The following is a 27,167-nucleotide window of genomic DNA, read 5'->3' as shown; positions in this document are numbered from 1 at the left end:
AGTTATGTTATGATTTTTATTATTATTACCTTATTCTACGTACACTATTTGGCTTAAATCAATTTGCAGATATTTTGTATCTTAAATCTGATGTTGATTTTGGTATTCCATTTAATTTGAAATTTATTGGATACATATTTTCTTCCGTGGCGAAAATCTTTTTCAAAGCTTCCCTTGCAGCCATTTCTTTTGCTGTTGCTACTGTTTCACCAAAGCCTAAAATTGTAATTGTTATTTAAACAGCAAATATATCAATTTACGATACTAGATTTGGGAATGTTAAAACAATAATGAAAACAGTGATGGTTAAAAAATTTTTTTCCTTTTTATCCAAAGTTTTATGGCATTTTGAAAGTAAAGAACTAGATGACTCAAATATAACATCAATATAGTAATACCAACCTGAAGATAACATTTTCTTATCCAAATAAAGACCAACTCTATAACAGGCAAGTAAGGTATTCTTTCCAACTTCACCAATCAGCCTGGGTTCTAATTCACTGCCCGTTTTAGATATCAAATCAGTCAGCATTGTCCAAGGATCTTCAATGTGCCAGTAATCGTTAATATCTTGACCTAAACAGTGTGAACAAATAGAACATTTCAAGAACACATTATTGCTTTATTTGCCTCCAATGGTGACGTCTGTCACTAGTTCATTTTTTGCCCAGAGGATTAGAATTGCAGATCAACAAATTCTATTCCACATGGACATAATTTTAATTTGTTTATGGGTCTTAATGTAAATAATGCTTACATATGTCACTATGGTAATATAATTACAAATTGCAAAAAATCAAAAACATACAATTAATAAACAAACTCTTTTTTTAAGCTGTTGAACATTGTATGATATATTCATTATACAATGTTTTTTCTCATTCTAATGTGACCCATTTAAACTACATTAATTCATAAAATTATGATTTATTTTTTTACCTTGTAACTGTGTGATCACAAAATCCCTTACAAAATGTCCAGTTTGTTCATCACCTGATGATTGTAATAAGGCTCCAACTAGAGCTTTGAATGTATTTGCTAGTATTTGATGTTCAACAGGATAATCCTATAAACATTTCAAAAAGGATTTGTAACTAGTTGTTATGAGAGGCATACAATATATACATTATATTTTTAATAAATATGAGCTCCAAAAAGGAGAAAGCTTAAGCCTAGTAGGGATATTTAGAACAAAGTTGACTTTTTAAAAAAATATAAACATAGATAAGATAAACAGCTTACTTACAGCAGCTAATATGATGTCTTTTGTGCCGAGGTGCAAGGATATATTGGCAAGGACACTCTCACTCATGAGATGATTTTTTATACCAACTATGCCTTCCACTGGAAACTTAGGTAAAACTGCTTCCAAGTAAAGTTTAATATATTCTTCCATAAATTTTTCACCTGAAAAATATTAAGAAAAATTATTATTTTTTGAATTAGAAAAGTTAATTACTTTTTTTTGTAGTGATTGACTTAGCAGACACTTTGGCAGCAGAAAACAAACACACCAGTAAGATTTCTCAATCGGCCAGCAACAAGTCTACCAATCCTTTTTCTTGCAGTAATATTATATCAGCATTAATATATAGCACCAAATAATCTCCAATAAAATAAAAAACAAAAAATTTGAACTAAATTATATGACCCAATAATGATGATTATATTCATCAAGGGTATTTTTAAATTGATTTACACAGAAATTTTATAATTTCATTCATATATTGTGCCTTAATATTAAGCCTTGGCATATCTGTGTTCATATTTAAGGGCTTGTAAATTTAATATGTAATGTTTAACTTGATATTTACTACGTACATAGATTTTACTATATTTATAATTTTTACACATATTTTTGTTAGATTTTACCTTCTTTAACCAACTCTCTGTTATCTTTCATTTTTAAATCAAATTCCATCTCTTTTTGCTTCATTTCCTCTTTAATTACATAGGAGCGATCTGTAAAAGCTTGAAGTAAAAGATCCGAATCAAAATCTTCATTGAGACGCTTTCCAAACGCGTATAGTTCGGCTTCTAAATTCCATTCTAAGAATGTGTTTCTGGGGTTTATTACTTTTCCGCCTTGCTTTTTTTCACGATATTTTAATTCTATTAAGGTTGGTGATACCCAACGATGTATCCTCCGACCTACGAAGTAGTATATGGTAATAAATAGCTTTATTCAAAACATTGAAATGCTTGTATATCACATATAGATAACATTATTAGTGACTTACCCTGTGTATTGATAGGAATATTCAAAAAAGTTTTAGCTAATAAGGGTGTAAAACGTCTTACAAATGCCATTTTTAGTTATAATAATGCACCTATGAATGTTACTGAAAAATTAACATGGCTTTGCACAAACACCATATACTTATACTGTTGTTGTAATCTAACAATAATTATAAATGAATATAAATTTGATAGGTTATGTTATTTAATTTCAGCTCAATTTCAAGTTGAGAACTTGTGTTTGTGAAATAATGAACTGACAGATGACAATGACATAATATTTTTTTATTCTCTCTTGGAAAGGATTAAGGTATACGCCATACAACCCAAGAAAGAATATTAGAAGAATATTGGCACCTAATCCATACTATTAATTTATGTTTTCCCAAAAACAAATATTTCTACCCCTTTTGTTTCTGTATGCAGATTATCAATAAACGTGAGAAGTTACATTTTCAAAAAAGATAATAATATGATCATTGTGAAGAATTGAATACTTTAATCTAGGATTATAATTTTTCTTAACTCTTTGAATTCATCCTGAAATTTTCATAACTAATTCGCGAAAAAGGTGGAATATGTAGTCAGGGGGATAGCAATATAATTAATTAGTATAACACAAAATGGTGGGTACCTACGGCAAAGACATATGGTAGCGATTTATTTGTGCATTGACTTTATATCCGTATACCATATAAGTCAATAGTGCAGTCCGTTTACATAGTTTTGTCGAACATATAACAATATCATTCCGTAAGCATTAATATATTTATAATAATGTAGTTTTTGCATATATTAAAATGTTATACTTAAAGAAAGTAGCTAATTGTATTTTACAGCTATTTGTTTTTTTTTTATACTTGATACTAAACAATAATCTACAAATAGTCATATTCATATCTCGTTATTTTTTTCTTTTACAATTTCCAAATAATCTAATATCCGTAACTGAAACCATCCGAAACAATCGGATAATCCGAAATAATTTCTTAATCGTATGAAACCGGTAAAATATTATTAATATATCCGTATCTAGATCTGAAATTACAAAACGAATAACATCCCTGTTGCAGAATACTTTGTTTGCTCAAAAACTGTGCATGTCAGAACTGCGCAATGCAACTGGCAGTTGCTTTTTCTATTTGATAAATAGAAGCACAGTTTCATCGTATTTATGTTATATGTGTAAAACGAGCGTGTAATATTAGAATGTAATATGCAACACTGGCAGTCGGTGTATAAGTATATAAGTCCGTGACTGATTTAGAAAAAAATATATATAGGATATGCCTAGCCCGTTGTCGGTACATTGATTGTCAACATTTCGCGAGAGATGTACACGTGAATTCGACTACCTATGTAGTATATAGATTTTGTATCAGCAAATATTTAACTATATTGCGGAATAAATCTCTTGGGTTTTTTTTTACAAATATAGTTACAATAAAAATCATAATAAGTATATTATACGACAATTTATACAAAAATTAAAAAAAATATATAACAAACTCCATATCGTATACATTACAAAATTAACACCAATTATTGTTATAAAATAACTCTTAGCTCCTTTGATTTTTTGTCAGAAATCCTCTCACTGAGTTAAAGAACCCCTTTTTTGTTTTATTAATTGGAATAATAGAATGGTTGCTGTAGAATGATGCTGATGTATCATAAAGCGTTGACGACATTTCTAACGCCTAAAAAATATATATAGTTTGAACAAAATCAGCGAAAACCTAAATGGAAGTAGTGAGTACTAATACTTACACCTAAAGATGTGCTTATGAAATAGGAATCTAATGAACTGTTTTGGATTGGTAATTTACGTCGGTTCTTGATATCCTTTAAATCAGATGATTCACGTGATCGCATCACTAAACAGGACAACAGTCTCTGTAGAAATGGCTTCTTTATTTTACAATCACCTGAGTACGGAGGTGGCTTGATGGAATAGTTAGAACCGTTCCTACTACCTTCCTTTGAGTTTAATGAAAATTCCGATGTGCCAAGATTAGGTGTAACGCATTTTCGCGGCCCTGAAGGTAATAGTTAAATGCTATTAAAACAACAATAATAATGAAGTAACTCACAGGTGTTCATTTTACGTTGGGCATTACTGCATTAGGCCCTTGTATAAATTCCCAAGAAGCTAAATATTTATATAAAGGTTAGTGATACCATATAATAAAATTGTCAGTTGAAAAATTCCAACGATGCAATATATGAAAAAAATGCATACAATGTTAATGTTCGAGAAATTATTCTTTTTTTTTGAAAGTTCTAGCGAAACGGGTATTTTTATGATAAAAATAGGCCAGACATAATTTATGATAATATTCAAAGCGAAACGCGTATTTGTATGGTAAAAATAGCTCAGACATAAATTATGGTAACAATCAAAGGTACCTTTGAATAATGTGCGAAGAGTTTTATCTTCTTTCTCCACATTTCTCTCGTGAAATGGTTTAGCCGTGTCTTTTCCAAACTGCATTGATGACATTGATACATGTTTCATATAGCCAACACTTGCGTAGCGAATCTCCATAGAGGACATGACATGTCGAGATGCACATTTCTTTTCTGTTATATCTTTTTTCGATGTGGTTAAAACATTATCATTAATTTTTGTATCACTCTTTTTAAAGATCGGTTTATTTTGACATTGCGGATCATATTGACTTCCGACGCACTTAAATATCATGTCTGTCTGGACTTCACAGTGACAATGTAACTGTCGTTTTATTTTACGTCTAACTTTAATATTTCCTACGGAGACAACATTGCAATGCTTAATACTATATCGTTTTCTTTTTTCCGAACTCAATTTAGACGATACAGTCTGTTTTAAAATTCTCTTTACTTTTTCATATTGTTGTTTTGTTAATGTTATTGATCTTTTATAATTATTTTGTTGTTTATGCGATAAAACTTCAATGTCTCTATTCAAAATTTGCTTTTCGTTTTTAATATATGAAAGAATAGAATTGTGATTTTTTAAAGGCACATGACTTGCCATCATGTTATTAAATGTATTCCATCTTGCTTCCAGTTTTTTATGTAATGAGTCATTGTTATCTTCAATTTTTGTTTGAGCATAAAATATTTTATCTTTTACTTTTTCAGTATCAAAGTTTAAATCTTTTTGTATTTCTTTTTTAATTTTTATTGTCATGATTTGAGTTAAAGGAAGTATTTCTTTAACACTGTAATTGTAAAACGGAAAAATATATTTACATCATGTAGTAAATGATTAGAATATAACTAAAGACTACAAATGAAAATAAATGAAAAAACTAAAATAAAAAAAGAACCGTTGTTTACGAATACAGCAATCTCCGTTTTCATTTTTGGGACAAATCTAAAAAAAATAATGAATAATTACAAAAATAGCAATTTTAAAATAACATTCGATCATTATAATAAGTCACTTTTCTTTGACACTGATACCTTAGGCTCCTCGCGATCTTCGTATCGATAATCCCTTAGCACACCAAGTAATTTTCTAATTTCTTTATCTCTTTCGTCTGGATTTATTAAGGAACAGTTGTCACCTCGAAAATGTTTGCTCGGGGCTGACGAAAAAAAAAAATTCTCAAAATTTACGTTTTATAATTATATACACATAAATTTAATTAGTTTAATATTGGTAATTAATATGCATCTTAGGCACAATTAAATCTGGTCGTGGGACAGTAGTCAATATTAAGAGCCGAGATGGCCTAGTAATTTACTGTTCAGTATAACCACTTAACCTGATCCCTATTATTTCATAAAAATAGTTACAACATGTGAATCTTATTCGAATATTTTGTGTTCCAGCCCTAGCAAGGACCGCAGAATTTTAAAATATTAATAATACATATCGCAAATTACCCGACATTGAAGCAGCTTGGTCGAATACCTCCAAACATTCTCCTCAAAAGGAGATGAGACCCCAGTCCATCACAGTAAACATATTTCATTAAATAATATATAACTTTTCATTTTATAAGACTTTTTTTTTTAAATAAATGACTTCGATTCAAGTCGTGAGTTATCAAATTTGTATAATTAGATGAAATTAATGAAAAAAATAAAATAGACTTACAATCGATCAAATTCGTTGGTCTTGGACTGAGCTCTAATCTAGAACTATTTCGCCCTTCTCGTCTAAAACAAAATGGTTTTTGTTATTATGATTTCAATTCCAGTATATTTGTATACTACAGTATGAAAAGAAATCGTATCTGCGCACAAACTTGCACACAACACACACAAACTTGCGTGCACAAAATGTCTCAGCCAGCTCGGTAGATTCTAACTGGTATCTAGCAGGTATCCGAATATTAATTTAATGATTAAAAAATAAAAATAAACATCTACTACCTGTGACAAATTTCAAGACTATCTTTCACTTTTAATCCTGAGTCAGACGCCAACAAATTAGGAATGTTGCGACATTGCTGAAAATAAAAAAAAGTCGAAACCAAATTTATCTTACAAAAAGACGATAGCTATGCGAGTTAAAATCTTACCGGAGTATAAAGTCTGTTCTTACAAGATTCTTTATCATCATTCTCTGATAATGATAATAATTTTTTCTTTGATTTTGGACCATACTTTTGATTACTTTTTTTGTAAGACTGTGCTTTTAATGTTTTTCGCACTGTCAACCCAGTATCAAAATTACGCTGTTCAAATAAAACATTATATTGTTCTTTATCACCATTAATATCTATGGTTATTTTTGAAGTATCTTCTTTAGGATCGAACAACTTATTATTTTTAAGGAAGGTGTTCACTAAAGCCTTTTTAACCTGTTCTTTATTTGAATTTCTAATATCATGTTGTTCTTTTCGAATATCTGTTTCCTTTATAGATTTAGAAGTATTATAAACATTCTGTTTGATGTCATTCGATTTATTTGCTGATTTATCAGGACTTGTTTGACGAAAAGGGCTTACTCGTTTCGGTCTATTATTAATTCTTGTATTTGAATCCGTATTTTTATATTTGACCGTTTTAGAAACGGGAGAAGGGGATCTACTTCTGTTAATACTACGCTCAATGAAACTGTTATTTGTAGTTTCTGTTCTGGGCTTCCTTTCGCTCTTAACTTGGATATTGTTCACTTGATGTGTTTTACTAAATATTTTATTTTGGGGTGAATTTTGATGACGAATAATTTTGACGGGATTACTTTTGATATTGTCTTTTGAGTCCTGCCTTGGATAAACTGATATCACGACTATTGGACTTTTGCATTGTTTTAGTTCAATGTCTTCAGATTCAGTATCAGAAACGTGTGCTATCATGTTTGCGCAATTTGTATCATTGCAACAACATTGCACTGTTTTATTTTTGTAACCTTTTACCGGTTTTTGCTTTGAAAAGTTAAAATTTACTTGTGTTGCCTGCGTTGCCTTTCTGAAAACCACACCTTTTATCACATCTTAACACATATTTAGCCTTGCTATTACAACTGGAATACTTAATAAAAATAAATTCATCTATTTGAATAAAAATGATAATATGTACTATGATGATAAAATGATACGCTAATTCTTATTTTATATAGGTATAGTTATTTAAATGAAAATATATTATTTAAATATTAGAAATTCATTTGAATAAATATAATATATTTTGTCGTTTTTTATTTATTTATTGTAATGTTGGTCAACTACTTTAACTTTAGACCTTTATTCCGCGTTATAAATATTAAAAGTAATTTTATTACTAACGTCTCTGTGTCTCGGCTAGTTTCTCTCTGGTAAATACTCTTATTATTGTCCATATAATTCGTCTGTACTGAAATAATGTTCATTTCGAATAATATTTTTAATTCGATAGTTTAAATATTAAAATAATATTAAGTTACATTATAACTGGGCAAGTCTTACTAGGTTTGTCGTTCAACGTGGCAGCACAGTTCAAGACATAGCGGTCGTCTTGTGTTAATCCAAGTTGACCAAAAATCGTCACTCGACTTTTACGACCATTAACATCGTTTGATTGATTATTATTTTTACAATTTGAACATTCGCAGCCCCAGCATTCATTACGAGTAGTATTTATTTTATTCTGTTGACGTCTATTTCTTTCCATATTTAATGGCTCAGTTATATGTTTTTCGTTATTAAAAAGTTTTTCATATTTTGACTTATTGCAAGAATAACTACTATCCGTCGTTTTAATATTATGATACACTCTTTGACTTTTTTTAAAAAAACTTCGATGTTTATGACTTCTAATTGAGTTTTCCTGATTTGAGACAGAGCTTTGAACTGTTTTAACGATATTTTGATATCGTTTATTAACCGTTAATTTTGTAGAAGTTAAAATTTCTATATCAGACAAATAAGATGGCTCGTATGGTTTTTCCGCTTGTCTGTTAATCTTCTTTTGATATTTTTTTACAATATTTAATCCAGTTAAATTTTGATTTTTCTCAGTATATGTAAAATTTGTATATAAATTATTTGCCCTTTTAACAGGGAAAAGAAGATAGTCCAGTGAATCTAAAGAAATAAAATATATGCATAGTTATGAAAAAAAAAAAAATCAAAACTGACCCAAATTTTTTGAATAATCACTGTTTTCGTCCATACTGCTAAATTTAATTCGTATTAAGCTTATACCCGTTTCAATATATTTTAGATAAATATAGACACCAAGTTTTAGATAAATATAGTAAAAAAATGTCTCTGAGCCCTCATATTTCTCGACTTTTACAAATGTCAACTAAATATCATAATCACTTATAAACTTTTATGGTTTTTAATAATTATTACCTACAATCAACCTCCTTCGTGCCTTATCATCTTTGTTTTGTCTGTCATTCCTTTAGATATTAATTTTTTAAGTTATTTTATTATTGTTCTTGTTCATTCATTCATCGGGACATTTTGTTATTGATATAATTGTTTATTTATTTTTTTCTATATACCATGATTGAAATGTCCATATAATTCAAAAAGCACTAAAATATACATTAAAACTAAAAAAAAAAAACATACATTGTGACTGATACATAGATAGATCTTTGTTTACTTTTATTACTCTTTATTTTTGCATATAGCTTTACAACTAAGTGGCATTTTGCAAAACCGTTTAGCAATATTTAGAAGTTTGTATGCGATATGTGTGTGTGACAGCGATGAGTGAGTCAGTGTGATTCCATAAAAGTAAAATCTTAGAAACGGCGTTTCATGTCGCATGTACACTGTTAGAAATATTTCTGCCAGTACGATCCAAAGAATCGAACTAGAAACTACGTTTTCCTAAAAGCAGTAACGAACACTTCCCATTAGGAGGATTACCTATATATTATAGTTAGTTAAAAACTGATACATAACTTAACATATTAACTTTTACTGTCAAATCGACGTTAAAACTTTTTATATTCAAAGACTGAACTTTTTTTGACATTAACAATATGTCAAATTAATCCCGTAGAATATATTGCCACGAGCTAAAAATTTAAGTTAAATATTTCCAAATTATTAGTAAATTTACCATGTTAGAAGATCGTCTTATAACACAAATGGTCATACCCGTTTCTAAAGAGACATATTTTAATACAAAATGGAAAAGTAATAGGGAACGCCTTTGTGCCTACGACATGCTTTACCACCCTCCCGATTATAACCCAAAATCTGCGAGATCTGATCGACAAGAACCAAAAATTATACGCCGTAATATGTGGGAACAAGTAAGTTAAATATACTTGATGGTGGAGCTTTGGGCAAATCCGTCTGGATAGGTTCCACCCACTCATCATATATTCTACCAAAAAGCAGCAATACTTAGTATTGTTGAGGTCCAGTTTTTAAGGATTTTAAAGTAAGTGAGTTATTATAACTACAGGCACAATGGATATAACATCTTAGTTTCAAAGGTTAGTGACGCATTGTTCCTCTAAGAAACGATTAAGATATCTATTAGCAGTGGTGATTTTAAATTACATTAGCAGCCTGTAAATTTCCCACTGCTGGGCTAAGGCCTCCTCTCCCTTTGAGTAGAAGGTTTGGAGCATATTCCACCACGCTGCTCCAATGCGGCAGAATTTCGTTGAAATTAGACACATGCAGGTTTCCTCACGATGTTTTCCTGCACCGCCGAGCACGAGAAGAATTATAAACACAAATTAAGCACATGAAAATTCACTGATGCCTGCCTGGGTTTGAACCCGAAATCATCGGTTAAGATGCACGTGTTCTAACCACTGGGCCATCTCGGCTCTCCTGATTACTGACCATAAAATTTAATAACATTTTTAGTTTAAATAAAATTATTTTTAAGGAACAGTATAAAGGCATTGCTTCTACAACTCACTTTCAACTCGGTAGACCAAAGTGGAAACCATTTGATTTGCCTACAAAAGAATTTGTTAAAGCACAAGGTACAATAAAATATAAGTATAATAGGGTTTTAAAGTCTATATATATTACAATATTTTGTAGGCTAATCGGACAAATCGATTTTTCCGATAATCCTAGGACGATTGTATATTTATTCTGATTGATTATAAAAAATATCTTTGTTAGCCAATCATCGCTCAGTGATGTTCATTCGCGACTTTCCTGATATACATTTTAGTTGAAATATTTAAATGACCCTAAATTAACTCAGACAATTGAGAAAATCTTCCTGAGTTACCACTTATCTGGTCCATTGCAATCGTTCTTGAATTTTTCCTAAAATCCGATTTTTCTACGCAGTGGCGGACTAAGCCTGTGAGAGGCCCTGGGCCGCATGGCTAAATGAGGCTTTAAAAAAAATTAGTTTTACAAGATTTTTATTCAGTTTACATTTGTGTGTATAAATAAGTGTTTATGTTAATTTGAAAAAAGTCTTATCCGTTCGCGTAAAATATAAGTACACACTAATAAACTATTAAATATCAACGTAATTTAATATACCTTAAATGAGGCCAATGTTTATTTTTCAACGTAAATAGAATGTAGTGAATGTAAATGTAGTCGTACAAGAGTGAATTATTTGCACTTAATTCATTCAGGGATTCGTAGGAAAGTACCATCGATCAGTGAAGTTAAAAGAATATTAATACCGCGTAAAAAGTCTGGATGGCTGTAGAATGTAGTGTTTTGATCTTGATGAAATTATGTAGGTACTAAGCACATTTTTAAAGTCTTGTTTAGGATTTGATCAGGCGAACATTTGGGCACCCCCCCAAGACTAGAGGACCGGGGCGAGCCGCCAGTTCCGTCCCCCTGTTAGACCGTCACTGATCCTACGACATGAGATATAGTTATATGTAATTTAGTACATTTACTTTAACTCAGTATTGTTAACGTTATTGCAGTCAAGAACGAGAATGCCCATATGCGAATAGGTGGCGTATTGGAATGGACTGTTCTCCTCAATGAAGGCAAACCAAGTTTATGTAACCAGTAACTCAAAATCAATATTCCATTAAATCCTATCAATTATTATGGCGTGCTTTTTGTTGATTAGTTCATTGATATAGTTATGTCAACCGCGAAACAGCTATACTTTGTATTGCTATGTTTTAGTTCAAAACATGAGGCAGAAAGTGTAATATACACCCAAACCTTATGCGACTAGCGTAAATCCCTCGTTTCGAAGGTAATGCACTCATTCATCCTACACCTACACGCTCAAAAATTAGCGGTAGTTAACCCTATTCTTGAACCGGGTATAAACTGCAATCTGAAGGGCAGATTGCAATTCAAGGAATGAAGGTAAGTGTCAAAAATGGAACGTTACTATACATTTTCATTGCCAGTATTTTTTTTTAATAGACAGGGAAGCTCTGTCGTTGTCAAATCAATTAATAGATCATTAGTGAAATATTTTAACAATTTTTACTTCAATTAGTAAAACCACGCATACTGTATCATTATCTACCCGTCGAAACGTCATTACGATAGTTAAACTACATTAATTAAGCAACCGGTATTTAATCTAAATATAAACGATTATTATTCGTGACAATTAGTCTTATGTTATAATATTTTAAATTGTTAAGAGTTGTTAAATATAAACCACAAAATACCTACTTACACAAAATGAGTTTTTATATTGAGAAATAAAAAAACAAAAGTGTTTTAAAACTCTGATCTTCTCGGCGAGTTTGATTAAACTATATATAGTATATACTAAACTGATCTTTTCGGCAAAAGTTCGGTTCTTGAGTTTATCTTGTACAACTACGATTCAAGGTGTTTTTAAGATGCTACACGTAGAACGCATGTATCTGACAAACTTGGTGCTGTTGGAGTAAATACCTTTACATTCAGGAAAATCTAAGACAAACCCTATTCTATGAGCGAAAGATGTATTGGCAAAGGCCGTTCGAAAAGTTGATCGAAGAGGCTAGACTTCTTCATTTGATGGTTATAATTATGAAGCTTGAAGTTGCCTGGGACGTGTGATGCGGTACCAGTAGAACGGTATAAAGAAAAATACACGTACTACTGCGCCAGCATACTGTAGACAGATATACCAACATCGATTTTATGTATAAGCGACTCGCCACGGCTTCCCATGGGTGCAGTTTAATAATTTTTTTTAATGGATTCCAGTTACTATTACAAAATCAGTGCAAGCTGCTAAATAAGGCATGCTCTAAGTTTTCTGAAAACAATTACAATATTCTTTCTATGAAACCTTCTACAAAGTATGAGATAAGATTGAGGTTAAAAAAATGATGAACGAAATCAGTTAAGTCGTTCTTAAGTTTTGACGTGACCAAGTAGACATAATATAGAGGTAATCCATTAATATATCTGTGTAGCGATTTTCCTTAGTTAACTGTGTGCGTTCGATAAAACGACGCTATGCGCTATTTAGGGTATTATAAAAATAGCCAAGTTTTCAACACGCGTGGTTCATTAATCGGCTCATCTTTCAACTAATTAACAAAAGAGGTTTTTTAGTATAAATAAAAAAACGTGTAATGTTCAAAAGGGTTTATAAGAAAAACGCAAAATAAATACATAATCATTGAATATATAATATGTTTCTAACTACACATGATTGGTTAGTAGTCTGATAATATTTATTGTTAGTTTATACTACACTACTAGTACTTCATAATCAAGTCGGATTTTATACTTCAAAAACATAATTTCATACAATAATTAGCTCAATCTTGTTACAAAACGGAATGACTTAATACTTTTCGAATCACATACAATTCACATTTCCGTAGAATTTAGTTCATGCGGACATTTTTTAATTAATTTCAGAAATCCATGAACAAATTATTGAACATCAAATCGGAACAATTAAGTACAAATAAACGCTAATAAATAATCGCATAAACTAAAAAAGAAAAAACGGACGATTTACACTCAACCTAATAATATTGGAAATGTTTATAACAAATGCATGATTAAAATCAATCGAAATCGCAACAAATCTAATACATATCTCTATTCTTAGCACCGCGGTGTCCTTTGAGATTGACGAAATCCATACAAGCAAACTTATATCTAATAAGATTTAGTAGATCTTATATAAAATGGATTAGTTTGGCATATAATGTATATGGTTACATAATTTAAAAAAAAAAAAGATTATACATTATAATGGCAGGTTGAAACATTTTTAAAATGAATAACTGCAACGTTAAAACATAACAGTTGTTTCTCTTTTGTATAGTTCTTCGAATTTATTTATAGTCAGTCATAAATTTTACAGAGAAAAAAATACTCCCAAATAAAGTTATTCAACCTGCCGATCGTTACTTTTTTTATTGTTCGTCCTTATCTTTAGCGCCGTGCTTAAGTATGCGCGTGAACTCAACGTAGTCGAAGATACCGTCCCGAATTGGAGCTTCACGAAGCATTTCGTCGACATCGTCGTCCGTGAAACGATCGCCCATCGTCGTCAATAATTCGCGGAGACGCTCCTCTCCTATCACACCTGTATTGTCTTCATCGAAACATCTAGAACAATAATTGCATATTTTATGTACATATTTAAGCATTTGGTTTTTGAGTACCACCCTCTAATTATCCTATAGCGTGAGTTAAGGTCCTTCGGAGAAGAGAAGTTTGAAGTTTCTTCTACCATTCTATGCGAATGCTGGTTGATATATATACATGTGACGGAATTTTTTCCGACTATTTTACATTAGTAATTAAGTTTTTTTACATGAAAAGATATGGAGGGTCAATTTTATTATTCAATACATTGAACATGAATATTTGTCCTCAGTAATACATTGTTATCATTAAATAAACAAATTAATTGTTTCTTATATAAGAACCTTTATGTTATTGCCAATAACATCACAAGTGTATTAGTTAGGCTTTCGTTAATATACAAGGTAAAATTTAACATCATTTTAGAAAGTCAAATGTTGCCATGCAAAATAACCTAACCAATAGTAAAATGTGGCACACGAAACGTTATCATAAAAGTAACAAAAAACATATTTAACTTAATTACTAAATAACTTAGTCTTAAAATTAATTTTCAAATACATTATGCGTGATACCTTTGTTGGCACAATTTTAATTAACTTATATTATTGATACGGAACTTTTACATTACGATAATTTATTTCAGGAAAGACATTGTCTATCATTGTGTGTTAATATGTAATGCTGTATATAATTGATATTTAGCTTATTACATCAACATTATCAGATATAAAAAATATACAAAAGGAAACTAACAGATACACAAAAACTGAATCTCCAAAATATCTCCTTAAAGGTCAACAACACATATATGTACATAGATAGATATGTATCACACTAACTATTTCTGTTTGTGTATCTAATGATAACTATAATTAATAAATTATTCCAATAATCTTGAACTGTTTACATCAATTATTATAATTATCTATATTCTCAAATATTTCAGCCATTCATTTCTTAATGGATACAGACAACCTTCCATTTTGAGGTATCAGGAAAAATGTCATTTGCTCTGAATACAATATTTTTTACTGATTATATTAACTTTTTCAATGAGGCTAATATAATATTATGTTCAACCTAAAACTGCTTACTGAATGGTGTTATATTCCGTTAACAAAAATGGTGTTACAGGCAAGAACATACATAGGATGGTTGCTTATCCTGTATGGTTGATAAAACACAAATCCCCTTCAGCTGAGATGAAGGAAATTACTTATTATACACTTGTAATATTTGATTGACATAATAACACAATCTCTGCACTGAAGGAGCATCTATAGTAGGACATGAAATCATACTAAAGAAACTGACCTTCCAAATAGTTAAAATTAGTTTATACAGAGATGACTACATAGAAAAAATGTCCCATATGGATAACATAACAGTGATTTTAAAATATATTGACATATCTTATAGATTTTTGTCCCAATGATTATGGGACAATAGCTGTATATTAAATTGTATACTAAATTGTTACAATTTAACAAAGAATTAATTTTAGAAGACGGAAAAACATTCCTGGCCTGTTAGAGAGTGGTGCTATGATGCTACGGTAAACAAATATATACTATTTGACACTAAAAATTTCATTTAAATAAGCAATACAACCCAATAGTTCATAATTAATTACTTACCCAAAGGCATTTTTGATAACATCCTCTGGATCAGTTCCTTGTAGGCGCTCACCAAACAGTGTTAGGAACATGGTGAAGTTAATGGGACCCGGAGCTTCATTCATCATACCTTCCAAATAATCTTCCGTTGGATTTTTGCCTGAACAAAATTATCAGTTTAATATCAGTCAAATCAATGTTGTAGTCTAATAATCAATAAATATTTTAACTACTACAAAATAAATTTATCAAAACAAATTAAATTGTTATGTAACACTGATAAGGGCCTAAGGCCAAGGATAAAGACCAATAAAGAGGATAATCTCAGAAAGCCTGTTGTTTATTAAAGTTGATAATTTGATGCATCTCTTATATATTTATCACAAAAACAATGGAATTTAGGAAACATTTTTAACTATGTATAATTTACTTCCATCTTAAAACAATTACACCTGTGTTAAACATCACTGGACACCCTGTGTAGAGTAATATTATTTAGTCTATAACACTTCTCAATAAATCAACACAAAAAGTTTTTTTGCCAATCTAACTGGCAGATCCTGAGATTAATGCATGGAATACAATTAATTAAACAACAAACTCTCGTATAGATATATGTGAACTGGTACATTTTATTTTATAAATTAAACCCTGCAAAAGACAGTAAACTAAAATTTTGCAATGTTATAACACATATATTAGACACAAAAATCACTAAAACCTCTTTATTGAGGACTTATATTAAATTATTAGTTCTTACCTAAAGAGGCAAGCATGTCATGTAAATCATCTTTATCAACGAATCCATCTCTATTCTGGTCAATCATGTTAAATGCTTCTTTAAATTCTGCAATCTGTGCTTGATCAAACATAGCAAATACATTGGATGTGGCACGCTGGGCCCGCTTTTTGTTGGTGCCACGACGACCAGCAGTCTTGCGAGAGGACATCTTAGCTAAAATCTAATAAAAACAAAATACAAATCGGTATTAGGAAGTCACTTCAATTGAATATAGATTACTTGCCAAATAATTTTAAAGCGGAATTTAGGAAAAGAAGAACAATGAAGACTATCACCTTATTATTAAAGAAGTTGAACTAAATCACTAAGTAGCAATTTTCACTAATGTATATACGTATTACTAAGAAGCTGAGTCACCCCGACGAATATATTTTTGTTAAAAACTTTCAAGGAAAACAGCTGCAATATATGTAGGACACACGATGTCACAATTCAATCTCAACTAGAATACCATAAAAGGGACTGAATTTATATTTGTCTGCAGCGGAGGTACAAATGTTATCGTAACAAACGAAATACTACTAACGAGTTTATTAGTTCATTTTATGATAATACTTACTTATTAATTTGTTGAAATAGAAATACAAATATACAAAATATGTATTAACACTTTTATAGAATCTAAAATAGTAATTCAAGAATTGATTTAATAATAAAACAATCAACGTATAGTTCGGTTTAACGTTCGTTCCGATGACTAATACTAAAAAATACTTAACGAGCAAAGATAACGAATTTTTCTAGATGTACTTTGTTACTCTCGTAACTTGTTGACCACAGACTATTTTATATATTTGCTTATATTTAAAAATGTATCAATATATTTAATATAATGTATTATAATGATTTTTTTATAGGTCGTAATTACTTACTTAATTAAATACCAACATTAACTCTCTCCCTACCTGCCAATGAAAGAAGTGTGTGTCTTTAATTTTTATTTTTATGCTTTGTAATCATTGTTATATTTTGACGTTGACATTGACAGCTATTGTATGATCAAAACACGAGTCAGACAATCATCATGGTCAATTGGTCACATTTAGTTTAGACTAAAATATCTAATTTGTAATGTTGGTGTATAATAATTGTACGTAATAACGACGAATATCAATCATACGACTGAGTAGCAATACTAAAAATATAATTTAATGTTAAATAATTGAGTAGCAATACTAAAAATATAATTTAATGTTAAATAATTACATTTTTACTTGACATAATGTCATTTCATTTTTCCAGTTTTCGATAATGTTAGGCCAAAGTAAGGCAAGGGTTTTTTATGGAGCTCTACGTTCAATAAGTACGACGCCTAGTTTTGCAGCCAGTCATTACGATGTATTGGGAGTTACACCGGCATCTACTCAAAGCGATATAAAGTCTGCATATTATAAATTATCGAAGCTTTACCATCCAGATACGTCCAAGGTCAAAAATTATTATTAATAAATTAAAAAATAATAATAAAAGTAAGGTTTGCTTCCATCCAATGAAATCCAGTATAGTCCTGTAGTTGCCAATTTTCTCATTAAAATATTCACATTAATTACTACATAAAAGCAAAACATCATAGAATTTTTTGGAGCTCCATATATCTGAAATTATCCAAAATCTATTTAATACATTAAGTATTAACTGGATTTGAAAGATTAATTATGGTAACCCATAAACTATACTTGCTCAATTTTAGATTTAAAATAATTAAATAAACATGGCAAAATTAAAGTATAATAAACTATATCCTAGTTTTTTTTTCTGTGTGTATCAATTGTATAATAAATTATAATTAATGGAATCTTAATTTTAGGATGAAGAATCAGCTAAAAAATTTAGAGCTATCACTGAAGCATATAAAGTATTAGGAAATATAAAACTTAAAAAAATGTATGATAAAGGTAAGATAATAAAATTAACAATATTTTTCTTCACTATACATAAACTACTTTTAACTTATGGGTTCAAATTCTTTACAGGTCTTCTTGTTGGTACAGAGAATACTTCTCGTATGGACTATAAACCAGAACCTGAACCTACAGATCCAACCGTCAGGTTCTATAAGTCACGTCAAGCACGAAATGTTGTACCGAATATGGAAGGCAAAACACCCATTTATGACTTTGACACTTGGTACAAAAATGGTTTATACCTAAATTTCACTTTTAAAACTTTTATAATAAATTTAAATGATAATGTGTTTTCAAGCCATTTTTCAAGCCATATACCTATTTCAACCAAAGTTAAACTTTAACTTCAAGTGGCTATTCAAAAAACAAATTAACAGACTAAAACTTAGACCTTTTCCATGGGTTAAAACTTTACCATGTAATGTTATAGAAATGTATCATTCTACAAATTAAATTTAAAATAATCTTATCTCAAAATATTCTATTATTCTTAAAGTAAAAGTTAAAAACCTAATGATTTATTAAAATAATTTCAGGTCAAAAAATCACTATGGAGATTTATTAAAGAAAAAACAGTATGAACAAAATTTCATTAGAGTTCAACAGCAAAAACAAATACATATAGATAATGATATAAGTCAGGAAAGAATAATGTATGTAATGCTTTCAATACTCATACTATTTATTGGCTTAATAGCATATGGTCAAAATGATTATGACTCGGATACTACTGAAAAACAAAAGAAAGCTGAAAAGGAATCAACAAGCAATGTATAGTTGGACGAAGCTTCTAATAGGTAGTTAAATTACAATAGAAATATATTTTATTGTTTCACATAATACTATGTTAACATAAATTAATAATATCTAATATCGAAATATGTGAAACATATATTAAAATGTATATATTGTACATACCTCATTACTGGATAATTGTAGATAAATTATTTTTTGTTTTAATAAATTAATAGAATATAATAAGAATTTTTATTTTGATTACAAAATTATCTATAAACTTGGGAAATGCAATTGATAGTATAACAATGAAACACTAGTTATCTTGATAAATTTATATTTACTTATATATTTAGATCAGAAAATAAAATATAAATGTACATCCATATTACGTACATATTAAATATTTCAAACACATATTTTATGCTTTAAGAAATCTTTGAACTTACTTTTCTATATATTTTTCTTTTTTTTTTAATCGGACTACAACATTATATCCTACAATAAAACATGATCACATTTTATCTACAAGCACCAACATCAAGCGGATAGTTCAAAATGTATTAATTTAAATCAATTGACATTAAAAACTTTTTCTTCATTAAGTATGATCCTTATTATAAAAGCATCATGTTTTAAAATTTTATTTAATACTATAAATTGAATTATTTATTAACATAAATATTTGAATATCTTTAAATTTATCTTGTATAACTTTTTTAATTTAAGTTTGCTACGATGATTACTGTCGTACATGTAAATTACCAAAAGTGGTTATGATTTCAAACATACTTGATTCGGAATATTTGTGGCCTTTTTATAAACAATACATGACTACTGTTTAATTGATTGGTTGGAATTAAGGGTTAATATTCCGACGCTAAGTTAAACATTTCACAACTTTACACAAAGTTATGTAATGATTAATTTCCTTAAAACGAATGATTAGTGAAAAATAATTATTCAAATCAGACCTTTACTTTCTTACAATACTGCATTCTACTATACAAACTATCCAGCTTTGCAATTTATTATATAGATGTAATTATTAAAATTTCTTAATTTAAAATAGTAATGTATGTCATTTTTATGAATAGGAGTGCACATTAAAATTTGATTTATTTTTACATAATTTTAAAGGTGAATATATTGTATTTATTAATTTTATGAACCCATATTATGTCATTAATTAGTACAGAACAAAGAATACGGCATTGCTAATAAACCTAAAGAAAACAATAAGCAATGACATTTAAATCTTTTGTGTTGTGTTATTATTGTGTGAAAATAGGATTAAAATAACTTATAAAGTATTCTAAATTGGAATTAATATTCTTAATTACGTTGTCTACAATGGCCACTTCTACTTTACGTCGTTGATTAGGACTGTATCCATTTTTTTTTTTTTTTGTAATATACTTTTAACTTTAGACAGACTAAATCAAATAACACAAATATTAATTGCCCTGTCATTTTGTTTTATGGTATGTAAGCATTTGTTCTGGATCTTCTAGTTCCGTTCACTCAGCTTATGATGCAGTTTCTTGACTATTATTTTTTTATGATACTAAAATATATTACTAAACTAATCATTTCAAAAATGGTTGCCATACATACCTGGCATTGGCATATTTAATGGCCCTACGGGATATGGAGTGTTTGACATTTGCTGTGGGTTTCCATAACTTGGATATGGCAAAAATGGCTTAGATATTCCATTACCATAGGAACTTTGGCCACCAATCCTCAAAAGTTCACTCATTTTTTCTGATTTAAATTTTCTTAGGTGCATAATTTTTCGATTTGGTTCAAAGTCTTCAAGGAACTTATCGACATCTATTTTTCCAGCAAGAAAATCTTGTGCAATATTTTCTGATTGTTCTTCAGCTTCTGATGAGGCTGTCTGCAATAGTGCTAATGTGGTGTCAGGTGATATCCCTGCTGATTTTGATTCTAAAAATGTTATAAGCAAATAATATTATAATGATTCACTTAAAATTAATATTTATATAATATATATTTAATAGCAATAATATATAAGTGCTTTGCTTTAATTGAATAAAGTATATTTTGATTGGAGCATGATGGAATAAGCCTTCTCCTCAAAATGAGGAGATCCTAGCCTAATAGTAGGACATATAGAGGAAAATGAAACAAAATGTTACTTTTATCTTAATTTTTCTAGCTAGTACTTTTTGTTTACTATGTAATATTACTGACTGTATTCATTCAGAAGCTCCTGTATGCGACTGCATAATTGCTCGCCTAATTCCGATTTTTCTTGCACTTGGGATTTCAATTCTTCTAAATCTGGCTCCTTGCTTAAGTTAAATTCTGCTAGTGATCTGTTGCTTGCTATGATCATCTCTTTTTCCGTCTCCCAATCTTTCACCTTGAAATAAAGATAGAAATAATAAATATTTTAGGATAAAGTTCCGTATCGCGGAACTAGTTCATATTTTAATAAGAAATGAGTCACTCGTTCCACATAAATTTCGCACATTCAGGTAAATAGTTTGTATTTATGAACATACCTGTTTCACGTCTTTTAGCACAGTATCGAACTTTGTATCATCATTTAGCATTTCTTTCAACTCATCAGAGTTCAGATGAGCCAGCAGGCCGATAGTAGAAGGGTAATCAGGTTGAATCATCTTCTCTTCTAAGGTTTTACTCAATATAATGTATTTGACAAGATTTAATTAAACAAATAAAACCAGAAAAATACAACGTAGTTAAATAGTGAGCTTTGTATTTAATAATGTAATAGATTATTTCCGGAACAAAATACAATTGTTTTCGTTTTATTAATACTCTTTCCCACTGCGGATAAATATGACACTATTTTTTCGCATAGCATTACGTTACGTTGCGTTTAAACGTTAATGCGTGAACAGGAAAATACTATGTTATTTGCTTACTTTGACTTTTTAAGTAAAATAGAATTATATTATATGATATAATAAAATCTGGTACTATTTATTTTTTTAAGTAAATTACTGAACTATATATAGGTCGTTTTTCTTTGAGTTAAATTGTTTTTATTAACTGCAGAAAACCTATTCCTATGATACAATGACAAAAAAATATATTGTAGTATTCATTTTTAATAATCGAATTGAATGTAACTATTTTAATTAATTGTATGCTTTTCAAATTTAATTTCAAATTTAATGTTTAATATATATTTATATTCGAAAAAAAAACGTCCTCATTATAGAAACGAAACCCTGCGGTTCCATATATTTTTTAATAAGATATAATTAACTTATATACTTATAATATAATCAATCTGTCTATTTTTTTGTTGTGATCAGTAAATCAAATTATATAAATACAATATTACAGATACCACATAGGCACATACCACTACAGAGTAAAACATAATATTAGAGCTCACAACTGTCATTTAAACAAAATCATATGTGTACCAAATTATCTACAAGTCACAACATACCTAATTAGGAACAAATTCCTTTTAAGAAATATATATTTAAGAATAAAACAGATGAATAAAAAGTATTTACCAAATTATTTGATAAAAAGTACTTTATGTCCTAGTCAGAAATGTTATTTAATGAGTCAACACAAAATTTAGAATACATCTATAATATTTACTTGAACTTTGTAGCTGAAACATTAATTTATGTAAGAAATTTTATACTGTACATCGGCGTCTGGCTGCTTGGCTACTTGTTAGTGTGTTGTGTTGTGTATCGTCGTTACGCCAGGAAATTACCAACTCGGACTCGTGGTGCCCTCGGGGCCAAGAGAGTGTTGTTAGTAGTTGCTCACCCAGACGATGAGTGCATGTTTTTTGGTCCCACAATATTTAGATTGTGCGAACAAGGTGCTGAAGTGTATTTACTTTGTTTATCCAATGGTAATTAAACAGTGACCATGCCTAAATATATTTTTATCTAATATTAAGTTTTTGCAATTAATGGTATATTGTTAAAGGTAATTATGAAGGAAAGGGCGGGGAAAGAAAGAGAGAATTATGGGAAGCTTGTCATGTTCTTGGAGTACCAGACAGTAATATATGCCTTATCACAGACACAAGGCTACAAGACAGCCCTAAGGCCCAGTGGGCAGTTCCAGTCATAGCAAAGCTTATACAGCATCAGGTGGAAGCTTTAGACATTGATACTCTAGTCACATTTGATAGAGGAGGTGTTTCCTCTCATCCAAATCACTCTGCAGTATTTTATGCAGTTGCATATATGTTTGTTGAAAAAAATATGCCACAAAGTAAGTGTTTAAAAATGGATATTTTATTATTATTTAATGATTATTTTTAAAATAATTTTAGCTTTCAATCATCACTATAATAATATTAAAAACTTCACCTGGCATCTGATTAAAAATCATTACATATGCTGACATACAAAATAGTTACATCTCTTTTTCAGTCAGATAAATTCCTCTAACCTTTTATTGACTAGATTTCGTGTATTTTAAACTTCTTGAATATGGAATTTTACCCATTACCAGTCTCAATTAAATAATACAGATATTATTTTAAACACTATATATTTATTTTATTTCTGTTGAATCCTATTTATACCAATAATTAACAAAATATTGTAGCTCAGGTTCTACCTTCTGTGATGTTACAACTAATGCCTTTATAACTTAATTCTTCCAAACAATTCATAAAGACATGGGTTAAAGACAAATTATTAAATATTGACAGACAACAATTATTTATTATTAGGACCTACAAACAGTTGGCCGGTTCATTAATTAGCTTAAGTAACTATTTGTGATCCCCCAGGGGAATCGCAACACAAAGGTTGAAAATATTAGGTTAATATATACAGATATTCATTTGACTCGTGCAGTTTTCTCTGAACGTTTTCTTTTACTGGTGAGCATAAAACGAATTGGACAATTCTGTCTGTTTGAGAAGCTTTGCGGATGTTTCTCTGGGTTGTTACATTTCTGCAAATCATGAACAAATTATAATTGATCAAAGATTACCTAGTTTTGTAATCAATCTCACATGAGATCTTATTTCAGATTATAGTGTTCTTATTTCTTTAAGTAATTAATTATTAATTTCATGTATTAATGTTGCTTTTTTCTGTTTCAGAGTGCACAGTATACACCTTAGATTCTGTAAATATATTAAGAAAGTATTTGGGCTTCTTGGATTTGCCACTTAGTTTTGTACTGTCTTCCAAAAGGTAATTAATAATGTATTTTAATTTAGCACCATTTTTTACTTGTACAATTCACTCATCAATATTTTTTTTAAAGTCATGCACAGATATCGTGATTAGTATCAAGCAACTCCACATATTTTTGTCTTTATAAAAAATATTTTTTCTTTCCTATAGTACTTTCTATAGTACACCTATAATATCCCATTAGCCATAGTACCATCAACATATCAATTAAATTTTTTGTCCAGTATGTGTTATGAAACACATACTGGACATTACCAGTAACATACAGTTATACATATGTACATGTATCGCAGTTCTATGTTAATAAAATTCGTACAAATACGATAAGCCACCTTGGAAGACTTTGTCATCAAACAGTCCAAATACGCAACCAAGGCATAAGACGACAGTGGTGGAAGGTGTAGGACAGTGTTTTTCAAACAAAATTTTCGTGAGGGCCTCACGAAATAAAAACGTAATTTAAAATCCCAGACATCAATTAATTTTGACATATAAAGGGGTCGAGTAATCAAGACGTTTAAAAAATATTAGTTTAGGAAATCCATAATCGCAGTTAATCCTGTTAAAGGTTTAACCTCCGCTATACTCTTGGCTCAGTTTAGACGTCGGAGCGACCAGTCAGATTTTATCTTTTAATCTTCCCGTTCCATAGATAAAGATAAAATATCTTGGCGTAAATTCAGAATAAAGTAAAGTAAAATAATTTTTCAGATACTTCCTGAGGTGGACGGAAAGTCGTCGTGTGACACGAGCTATGAAAAAACACAAAAGCCAAATGGTGTGGTTTAGATATTTATATATAATGTTTTCAAGGTACATGATCATAAACACGCTTAGGAAAATTAATCTTGCCGATATTGAACTCGAACTAGAAGTTGACGATTAATATTTTAATTATTTTTTTTCGTTGCATTTTATTGGTAAATGCTAGAAAAATAATTCCTGTATGTAATAAGGTGTTAGAGATTTAGTCGATTTTGTGTGTTGATAATTCCAAAAGCATATTTCATACTTCATCAAGAGTTTGTTGTGACATGATTTAATATTATACACAGTGGTGCAAACGTTATATTTATATATAACGAAATTAAAACATAGTAAAACCCGGGAGTCAGGCTCACACGCTTCTCGCACAGGCCCCTTTGTCTTCAGCCGGCATTACTTTAGGTCATTATTTTTGCGAATGAAGAGTTTGGAACGGCAACGTTTGACCTATTTTGGCCTTAAGTTATTAACTCAATATGTAACAATATCTCGGATGTTGTAAATTGATGAATTGATAAAAGAAACCTGTGGCTAAGTCAATGAATGTATTTAATTGTTTGTTTTTGTGTACGTTCACAAAATGTCATATGTTCATTGGGTTATCATTTAATGCGTTGACATCAGAACCACTTTGTATAATATATTTAATTTTATGTTATTTTCTAGTCCTCTAAACATATCGAAATTTATGTTATATAGTATATTTATATTTTCTGCCGATTTTATTACAAATTATTATATTACCAAAATCGTTCTATGTCACAAAGTGTAAATATTTTAACTTTGCCCCTCTCTATGTACATATATTTTTTAATTATAATTTGATTATTACAAAACTGAGTGGTCTGGGTGTCAGTTTGATCTTTAATTTTAGTCGTTAACAGAACTCCGAAAATGAGAAAATCATACAGTAAGTTGTATTTTTATTTAAATTGATTGCAATTGCCAGTATAGAATTATCCTGCTGGCAGATTCAGTTTTAGTAAGTACAATAAATATCGCTATCACCAAAATCTGCCATTTGAGCAAATCAGAGCAGGTAAAAAAATTATGTATTATTTGGTGTTTGTTATTGTTGTATAATTCTTTTGTTGTTATTTTGTTTATTTTAATGGGGATATTATGACACTTCTTAATTTTTTTGTACCATATAGTAAAATGTTGATAGATTATTTTTTTTCTAACCTCTAATCTGACTCAAGAGTGGCATTGCAATAAAAAGAAAAAATATATATGAAAATGTTTAAGACTACGTCCTTAACGCTAGCAGTTTATAGTGCAGCGTAAATATTATGTAAAATTTTATATAAAATCGTTTTTTAAAGTCATCCTTTTGAAGCAATGTTCAAATTAGGTTAAGAAAATTATTATAAATTCCGATAATTAACAATCCTTTTAAATAATCTATTGTAATTTATTTCTATGTTCATAGACTGATAGTTCCTGTGTTTTATGTGACTTATGTAAACTTATTTTAAAGCGCTTGTTTCACACGTCCTTAGAAAACGCGGGCATTTTTTGTAGGTACTGTTAATAATGATTACTGAATGTTAAATTTAAATATGTAGGGAAAGCGCCTTCGAATCACAAAAGCAGGTCCGGATTTAGGGGGGGCAACCGGGGTAACTGCCCTTTATAATTTGTTAATCTGCGAGTTAACAAATATCTAGAGTCCAATTATAAGAATGTTACTAATTACTGTTTTAAAAGTTACCGATACAAGTAAATAAATGTTGACTTACTGATTGAAATTAAAATATTCACATTCATTAATAATATAATTATTAGGATCTCAACGTGTCTGTTAGGCTAGGGTCTCCAGTCCTTTGTGGCCCCAGGGCCTCCAGAGTCCAGACCTATAAATCCCACTCTGCACAGGAGGAGAAAAGACAAATACATCTTTGATATTGAATTGTTGCGATATCTTTGGTCGAGATCTTAATATTATATACAACAATATTGATTCGAAAAAAAATGGTCTTTTGAATGTCGGCGAAGCTGTCATCGGAACT

At 29.7% G+C, this 27,167-nt stretch overlaps 7 protein-coding genes across 8 annotated transcripts; 3 read left to right on the top strand and 4 right to left on the bottom strand.

Annotated features, from left to right (window-relative positions):
- Positions 1–2: 2 nt before the first annotated feature.
- On the bottom strand, positions 3–2,482 carry LOC125071969 (39S ribosomal protein L44, mitochondrial). Its single transcript, XM_047682421.1, has 6 exons — positions 2,241–2,482; positions 1,873–2,151; positions 1,247–1,407; positions 940–1,066; positions 403–576; positions 3–216 (listed from the first exon to the last, which is right to left on the bottom strand). Exons 1-6 carry the CDS (start codon positions 2,308–2,310, stop codon positions 59–61), a joined length of 969 nt encoding a protein of 322 aa, XP_047538377.1. The 5' UTR covers positions 2,311–2,482; the 3' UTR covers positions 3–58.
- A 2,911-nt stretch (positions 2,483–5,393) lies between these two features.
- Positions 5,394–8,392, bottom strand: LOC125071833. Its single transcript, XM_047682231.1, has 7 exons — positions 8,124–8,392; positions 7,965–8,031; positions 6,756–7,647; positions 6,607–6,683; positions 6,329–6,390; positions 5,689–5,813; positions 5,394–5,444 (listed from the first exon to the last, which is right to left on the bottom strand). The coding sequence occupies exons 1-7, from the start codon at positions 8,326–8,328 to the stop codon at positions 5,439–5,441; spliced, it is 1,434 nt and encodes a 477-aa protein (XP_047538187.1). The 5' UTR covers positions 8,329–8,392; the 3' UTR covers positions 5,394–5,438.
- Positions 8,393–9,688: 1,296 nt separating this feature from the next.
- Positions 9,689–11,678, top strand: LOC125071987. The gene is made up of 3 exons (XM_047682441.1): positions 9,689–9,934; positions 10,525–10,624; positions 11,549–11,678. Exons 1-3 carry the CDS (start codon positions 9,740–9,742, stop codon positions 11,638–11,640), a joined length of 387 nt encoding a protein of 128 aa, XP_047538397.1. The 5' UTR covers positions 9,689–9,739; the 3' UTR covers positions 11,641–11,678.
- A 1,485-nt stretch (positions 11,679–13,163) lies between these two features.
- Positions 13,164–17,274, bottom strand: LOC125071778 (myosin regulatory light chain sqh). 2 transcript variants are annotated; one of them, XM_047682145.1, is made up of 4 exons: positions 17,119–17,274; positions 16,518–16,719; positions 15,779–15,917; positions 13,164–14,159 (listed from the first exon to the last, which is right to left on the bottom strand). In XM_047682145.1, the coding sequence occupies exons 2-4, from the start codon at positions 16,705–16,707 to the stop codon at positions 13,964–13,966; spliced, it is 525 nt and encodes a 174-aa protein (XP_047538101.1). In that variant the 5' UTR covers positions 16,708–16,719; positions 17,119–17,274; the 3' UTR covers positions 13,164–13,963. The 2 variants fall into 2 exon arrangements, with proteins under 2 accessions (XP_047538101.1, XP_047538102.1); XM_047682146.1 differs by lacking the exon at positions 17,119–17,274 and adding an exon at positions 16,835–16,987.
- Positions 17,275–17,549: 275 nt separating this feature from the next.
- On the top strand, positions 17,550–19,438 carry LOC125071777 (dnaJ homolog subfamily C member 30, mitochondrial). Its single transcript, XM_047682143.1, has 5 exons — positions 17,550–17,649; positions 17,802–17,987; positions 18,367–18,454; positions 18,533–18,686; positions 19,000–19,438. The coding sequence occupies exons 2-5, from the start codon at positions 17,811–17,813 to the stop codon at positions 19,238–19,240; spliced, it is 660 nt and encodes a 219-aa protein (XP_047538099.1). The 5' UTR covers positions 17,550–17,649; positions 17,802–17,810; the 3' UTR covers positions 19,241–19,438.
- Positions 19,439–20,574: 1,136 nt separating this feature from the next.
- Positions 20,575–22,039, bottom strand: LOC125072010 (vacuolar protein sorting-associated protein 37C). Its single transcript, XM_047682476.1, has 3 exons — positions 21,733–22,039; positions 21,419–21,590; positions 20,575–21,151 (listed from the first exon to the last, which is right to left on the bottom strand). The coding sequence occupies exons 1-3, from the start codon at positions 21,850–21,852 to the stop codon at positions 20,793–20,795; spliced, it is 651 nt and encodes a 216-aa protein (XP_047538432.1). The 5' UTR covers positions 21,853–22,039; the 3' UTR covers positions 20,575–20,792.
- A 589-nt stretch (positions 22,040–22,628) lies between these two features.
- Positions 22,629–25,670, top strand: LOC125071753 (N-acetylglucosaminyl-phosphatidylinositol de-N-acetylase). The gene is made up of 4 exons (XM_047682115.1): positions 22,629–23,081; positions 23,159–23,449; positions 24,294–24,387; positions 25,102–25,670. The coding sequence occupies exons 1-4, from the start codon at positions 22,766–22,768 to the stop codon at positions 25,274–25,276; spliced, it is 876 nt and encodes a 291-aa protein (XP_047538071.1). The 5' UTR covers positions 22,629–22,765; the 3' UTR covers positions 25,277–25,670.
- The last annotated feature ends 1,497 nt before the right edge of the window (positions 25,671–27,167 follow it).

The sequence above is a fragment of the Vanessa atalanta genome, chromosome 20 (genome assembly GCF_905147765.1).
Source record: "Vanessa atalanta chromosome 20, ilVanAtal1.2, whole genome shotgun sequence".
Classification (NCBI taxonomy): Eukaryota; Metazoa; Arthropoda; class Insecta; order Lepidoptera; family Nymphalidae; genus Vanessa; species Vanessa atalanta.
This window is presented reverse-complemented; position numbering and strand designations above follow the sequence as displayed.